The sequence below is a fragment of the Aedes albopictus genome, chromosome 2 (assembly GCF_035046485.1).
Source record: "Aedes albopictus strain Foshan chromosome 2, AalbF5, whole genome shotgun sequence".
NCBI classification, from domain to species: domain Eukaryota; kingdom Metazoa; phylum Arthropoda; class Insecta; order Diptera; family Culicidae; genus Aedes; species Aedes albopictus.
The window spans coordinates 161,322,362-161,328,996 of NC_085137.1; the positions used below are offsets into that span (position 1 = coordinate 161,322,362).

Genomic DNA, 6,635 nt, shown 5'->3' on the forward strand with positions numbered 1-6,635 from the left:
GAATGCCAGGGATATCCTAAGAGAAGTTCCTCTAATAAATGCCTAGAGCCTAGAGGAATACCTACAGTTCTGCTAGAAAGAATCGGTAGAAGTATACTGGAGGAATCCCTGATGGAATCGCAGGAGGAATTTCTGGAGGAATCTCCGGCAGATTTCCCAAAAGTATTACAGTATGTATATATGTATGCCAAGAGAAATCCCTAGAAGTATTTCTGAAGGAGTCCTGATGGAAATTGCTTGAAGAATTCCAGCTGAAATTCATGGAGAAATCCCCTGTGGATTTTTTGGAAGAACCTCTGGAGGAAGTCCTGGATAAATAATACCTGAAGAAATCTCTGGAAGAATCACCCAGGGAGATTTTCCGGAAGAATTTCCCAAGTAGAATTCCTGAAGATACCACAATGAGAATTTTCGGAGGAATTCAAAGAGAAATTGCTGGAAGAATCACAGCAGGAGTTGCTTTAGGAATCTTAGCCACAATTGCTGGAGGAATCCCATCATTTCTGGAACGATCTATGAATAAAATTTCCTGGAAGTATCACCGGCGAAACTTCTGAACGGATCCCAGGGAGATACCCAAGTAACCACGGTGCTGAAGCCTTATTGCATGCAGATATACGGTGTACTTAGAGCAATCATTACTTTACATGCAAACTTAAAGTTGATTTAAAGTGGAAATGGGCAATTATGCGACTGCTTCAAGATTATACCAGTATAATCTTAATTTGATTCTATAATTGCCCACTTCCATTTTAAATCAACTTTAAGTTTGCATGTAAAGTAATGATTGCACTAAATACACCGTATATCTGCATGCAATAAGGCTTCAGCACTGTGGTTACTTGGGTAGTCTTGAATAAACTCACCAGGAATTCCTGAAGGAATCCCAATAGAATTTTTTAGAGGAACCCATAGAAGAATCCCGAGAAGTATCATAGTAAGAATTTCCAAAGAAATCCTAGGAGAAATTGCTGGATCAAACTCTGCAGAAATTTCTAGTATGTACAACCCCATTAGGACTGCTTGGAGAATCCTAAGGGAAGTTTATTGATGAAATATCGGGAGGAATCCATAAAGAAAACTTAGAGAAATCACTGTATGAATAGATAGAGGTATTTCTGGAGGAATCCATGTAGAAGTACTCGAGTAGGTGAAAAATCTGATGAATAGCATATTCAGTTATTATATTTCTTGTTTGTTGATTTGTTTTCTCACCGAAAAAAATCAACAAACAAGAAATATAAAACTCAACGGTGACCGAAACCCCATAAAGTGATATTCAGTTATTATTGATTGAATTACTGAAGAGCAAAAACTGATATTGGTTTGATTGATATAAGAGGTAAAAGATCGGAAATAATAGCAAAATCTAATATGGTGAAATACTCAATAATAGCTCGTTAAGATATCATAAGATCAAAACAATAGCAGACAATATGTGTCACTTTTTTATAGAAAAAAAAATAAAAAAAAATGTCAGCATCCAAGCATCGAACCTACGACCTTAGGATTCACAGGCGGCGATGCTTACCATTCAACTGTGGCTCGCTGTTGTAAGTGACACGGGAATAAAAGCATGGGGTTCTTCGTTTCCACAGCTCAGAAAGAGGCACATGGCATTTCAATAACATTGAGCCATCTCTATGGGTGTATGTATTCCATTTCGTGAAGAAGAGCTAAACTTGCTCTTATGTAGAAATTTTCAGCTATTTCTAAGAGAATCAAAACTGATATCATATCACTTTTAGCAATTCGTGCGATATTAGACCGGCCCACATTTGTATAAGACGAAAAAAAGTTTTCAAAATTCACGGGGCACCCTCTAGAATCGTGCTTTTGGATGAGAAGAACAATCTGTAAAAGATTCGGCTCAATCGGTTAAAATTACATAGCTGCCTATGATGTAGTGCGCAAGCTTCGACCGATAAACACGTGCTGTATATAACAACCGAGAGTAAACGGGGTAAGATGTCCTCACTCTGCTTTCGTTAGCTGAAACCGCAACTAAATTAAATTTTATCATGGTATGGTCTTCTACAAAGTTGTTCCTTAGGGTCTCAACTAATATTCGTTCGATTCTGAGTCAAATCGAACTCGCCAAACCGGCGTGCTGAATGAGAGACTGGAGGTCATCCAATTTCCCATATATTTCGACTGAACATCCCATACAAACCTTCAACTCATTTGCGCCAGCTCAGTTTTTAATCGATTGAGCTGAATCTTTCACAGATTGTTCTTCTCATCCAAAGGCACGATTCTAGAAGGTGCCCCGTGGAATTTTTCGACATTTTTATATTTGGGCCAGTCTAGTGCGATATTTATTAGATTTTTGAATAATTCATCAAAATCATATCGAGCTATGACAGCAAAAAATGTTCGATTTGAGATATGATTTAGATATTCTCGGCTACCCGGGTATGTTGATTGTTCTTACCAATATCCAAAACGCCAAAACGTACAACAGGTATATCCCTTTCGGAGTGCAAAAAAGTGGAAGTTTCATACAAATTGCTCAACTTTGGCTGTCTAGAACTCTTAGATTTCCCAAAAAAGCAACAATTATTTTTCCTCCTTCGAAAGTAATTCCGGGAATGGTAAGTTTTGTTGTGCCAATAATTGTTACCTATAAAATAGCTCACAATACCTGCTTTTCTTTGTTGTATTCTTTTCCTTTTTTTGTATCATTTTTCTAAAAAAATGTGTAAATAACTATGCTCTAATAATAAGATAAAACTACACAAATTGTAAATATGTATATACTTTTTCCTATTGCCTACCCTAATCTCCCTTGTAAATAAATAAAATCACCTAAAAGAAAAATTTAAAATAGCTATCCAATAAAAATAAATTAATTTGAATTCAAATAATCCCATTCCATTTCCTATACCCCCTGATATCGCCTAAATCTATCCCCTCCAAAATAAATGCACTTCAATCATGGCGCACGGTACCAACTATACCGAAACAAATCGCTCCCGGGAAATGTTCCAGCTAGGAGGATCATGCCTAGTCATGGGATGCTATAAAAGCCAATGTTGGAGAAGGTTTCGGCCTCTTTTGGGTAACAGAAATCCAAGCTTTAAAGTGGTTCGCGTTTTAAATCGAAGTTTCCATATTCCTTATAGGAACAGAAATCAGCCTTGTGCCGTGTTACCGTGCTGAAGTGAACCGTTGCCCGAGAGTTGTTCCCGATCGCTTTGTGCCGCTAATCCAATCGACGGGAACGAGACAACCTTGTGTGTAAAGCCTAAGGGCCTACACCGACGCGAAGTGATACACACCGTTACATCGTGTACCCGTGTCTGCCCGAAGCCATCCTGGGCCACCTCAAGTACGTCGACCAGCATCAGACGAGAGAACGAACGTCCCAGAGGTCGAGAAGTGTTCCTGGCTGAAAATCATTGGTCGCCGCCACCAGGTGATGTACAGTGCAAACCCTTCAATCCTTAACCCTTCTCATTCCTCCATGTACATAGTAAAATAAATCTAACCAGTGAATTAAATTATGAATTTTGTTAGAGTGTAATTATTAGCACGCAAATCCCTTTTCTCTATCTCTGATTGTGTCGGAATTGAATTCGCGAAGCAAGTGTGGGAAGTGAGTCCACTTAGAAACGATTCTCCCGGATAGACCCTGAGAGAGAGCTCAAATGCAAATAGTTCTTAAATTTTCTTGTAAATAATTTATAGTGTTTTAAATGAATTAGTCTTTTCCTATTATAGTTTCCCATTGAATTCCATTAAATATGCTAGTGTTTAGTTACAAAATGGCGCCCAACGTAAATTAGTGATAGAAAAAGTTTCTACTTTCTTAACAAAATTAGAATCTTTTTCAAATGTGCTCCGGGAGAAATCGAAATTTGGTGAATTTCTATGCTATTCAATTATTTTTTAATTAGATACAACAAAGTGCGAGTGAAGTAACAAAATCTACGAAAAAGTGAAATTAAAATTCTTTCTTTCTATTAAATTGCCATTCTGGATTTCCATTGTGGACTGTATTGAATTGTTTCCATTGAATTTATTGTTTAGTGAATTGAATTGTTTCCATTGAATTGATTGTAAATAATAGTGAATTGAATTGCTTCCATTGAATTTATTGTGTATACTAGTGAATTGCATTGTTTCTATTGAATCAATTGTACATAATAGTTAATGAAATTTATTTTATGAATAGTTAGTGAATAATAGTAATCCTCAAGTGAACAGTTTTGAATTGAATTAGCTTTTGATAATTGATTTTTTTGTGAACTGTTCTTTTTTTTGCATATCTAGTGAACGGCATACATTCAACATGGATATTGTTCGCTTAGATCATTCTCAAGCCACAGAAAAGATTTTAGAGTGGTACCATGACATGAGAGTGGACCATATAGAAAATGATGAGCTGGTGTGGGAAGTGACCCTGCGAAACATTGTGATTCGTGATGACCCATCATTTTCACGAAGACGAAGGAGCCTACGGGAACACCTTAAAGTTGAAAAACAACTAAAAACGGTTTTGGATGGAGTGATTGAAACAAACAAAGTAGAAGAGATTACAATATGTGAAAATAAATTTTTAGAAATCAGCAATACGGTGAAACAAAATGATCGAATCGCTAAGACTAAGTGTAAAGCCAGGCTTTTACATTACGGTCATAGGGTTCACCAATTATTGAAAGCGGAAGGCATTAGCCCAGAAGAAAGTAGTTTTTTAAAATCCCTTCTCATAGATATCGTAGAAAGTTTACAAAAAGAATTTTACACTGAAAATCCCAATCCAGCAAATGTGCAACATGAAATAGACAATGAACAAGCTTTGATCAATTTGTTCAATGCCAACCCGGATTCTTCACAAAATAACAACTTAAACCAAAACGTTCAAGGAATCCTTTCGAATAATCAACAACCGGTCCCTTCTCATGAGTCTGCACAAAAATCAAATGGAGCTTCGAGTCAAAATCCGGAAAATCGGACCTCCACTGTATCATTACAGAATCGTATTACAGAACTGGAAAATGAACTCGCGAATTTGCGCATTTTAGCCACCCAGGTTTCAGATGCAAATTCGGCCAGACCGATGGACTGCCCACCACAACCACTCAATCCGAGCCCTATTATCAATCCGACAATTCAACATTCGGTTGGGGTTACTAATCCTTTGTACCAATTCCAATCGAATCCGTTCCAAAATTTACCACATGGGCAAAATGCGTCAAGTATCCCGACCGTGGCAGATTATCTCCATCGACTACGTGGGTCCCCTCCCCCGAAGTCGCAAGGGCTATCAACATCTCTTAGTAATTAGTGATTATTTCTCCAAATGGGTTATGCTACACCCCGTTCGGAAAATAGACAGTTTAGCCATGTGTGGAGTCTTAAAAGATCAGTGGTTTTATCGAAATTCCGTTCCGGAGATAATCATCACCGATAACGGTAGCGTTTTCACCTCTAAGGTATTCAAAGATTTACTAGACCGCTTTAAGATTTCCCACTGGCTAAATTCGCGTTACCACTCACAGGCAAACCCTGTCGAGCGGGTGAACCGCACTATAAACTCAGCCATAAGGACTTACGTCCGTGAAGACCAGCGCTTGTGGGACACAAAACTCCCGGAGATCGAGATGATCCTTAATACGTCCAAACATACGTCCACTGGCTTCACGCCTTATTTCATCACTCACGGTAGTGAATTATCCGAATCCGGTAACGATCATCGTCTCTCACGGCATGATGAAACGCCATCCGAAGAAGAGCGAGAAAAGGAACGTAAAGAAAACTTCACTAGAATATACGAAATTGTCAAAAACAATCTGATCAAAGCTCATGAATCATCAACTAAGCACTACAATTTGCGAAGTCGACGGTTTTCCAAGTCCTTTTCCGTCGGTCAATTGGTCTACCGAAAGAATATGAAGCCGTCGAGCGCCGCGGAAAACTATAACTCTAAGTACGGCCCTCAATATCTTCCTTGTAAGGTCAAGGCCAAGGTTGGGTCTTCATCATATGACCTCGAAGATCTGGCAGGTAAGGCTCTCGGAATCTGGCCGGCGATTCATTTGAAACCCGGGTAGGTTGAATGAAAACATCTCTCCTTGAACGTTCCTTTTATTCTCCATAGTAATTGCTCTCCGACAACGTACCTAAAAGTAAACAAAAACAAAAACTTACATCCGCAAATACCTTTAGCTATATCGACTCGTATCACCGTAAATATTCATTGAAAACTCCGTGAAAGTCGTGATATTGTGTGAAATCATCACGATTCACATGTTTCCCAACTGCTCATCAAATACTCAGAGTGTAAACAAGTTTGACAGTTCGTACCCACCAGAGCTTTCGCCTTCAAGTCGACATTGAGTGGGTTAAGCAAAGGGCCATGCAAAACCCATGTGGTCGATTTCACTAAACAGCATCTCCTGCTGCTTGCTGTGTATAATCTTGCATGCAAGATTGGGAGAAATAAGCAGCATTGAGACTGATTCATTAAATTTAAGTTTCACTAGTGGTACACTCGTTCTCTTGGAAAAGAGTAACCAAAGTGACCATCGAAACATTTAAAATTAAGGGCGCCCTAGAATCCTAAGTAAATTAAACTAAATTCATTTTGTCCAAGTTTAACTTGAGACGTGTCATAGAAAAGAGAAGTTATT

At 38.4% G+C, this 6,635-nt stretch overlaps 1 protein-coding gene across 1 annotated transcript; it reads left to right on the plus strand.

The window, feature by feature from the left end:
* Window positions 1-5,192: 5,192 nt before the first annotated feature.
* Window positions 5,193-6,056, plus strand: LOC134286251 (uncharacterized). Its single transcript, XM_062847835.1, has 2 exons — window positions 5,193-5,282; window positions 5,505-6,056. Exons 1-2 carry the CDS (start codon window positions 5,193-5,195, stop codon window positions 6,054-6,056), a joined length of 642 nt encoding a protein of 213 aa, XP_062703819.1.
* The last annotated feature ends 579 nt before the right edge of the window (window positions 6,057-6,635 follow it).

Bases quoted from the DNA above. Each gene is read 5' to 3' on its own strand.
- LOC134286251 (XM_062847835.1), top strand. From the start codon at position 5,193: ATGCGTCAAGTATCCCGACCGTGGCAGATTATCTCCATCGACTACGTG. The intron at 5,283-5,504 runs GTAATTAGTGAT...TACCACTCACAG, and splicing joins AGGGCTATCAACATCTCTTA to GCAAACCCTGTCGAGCGGGT.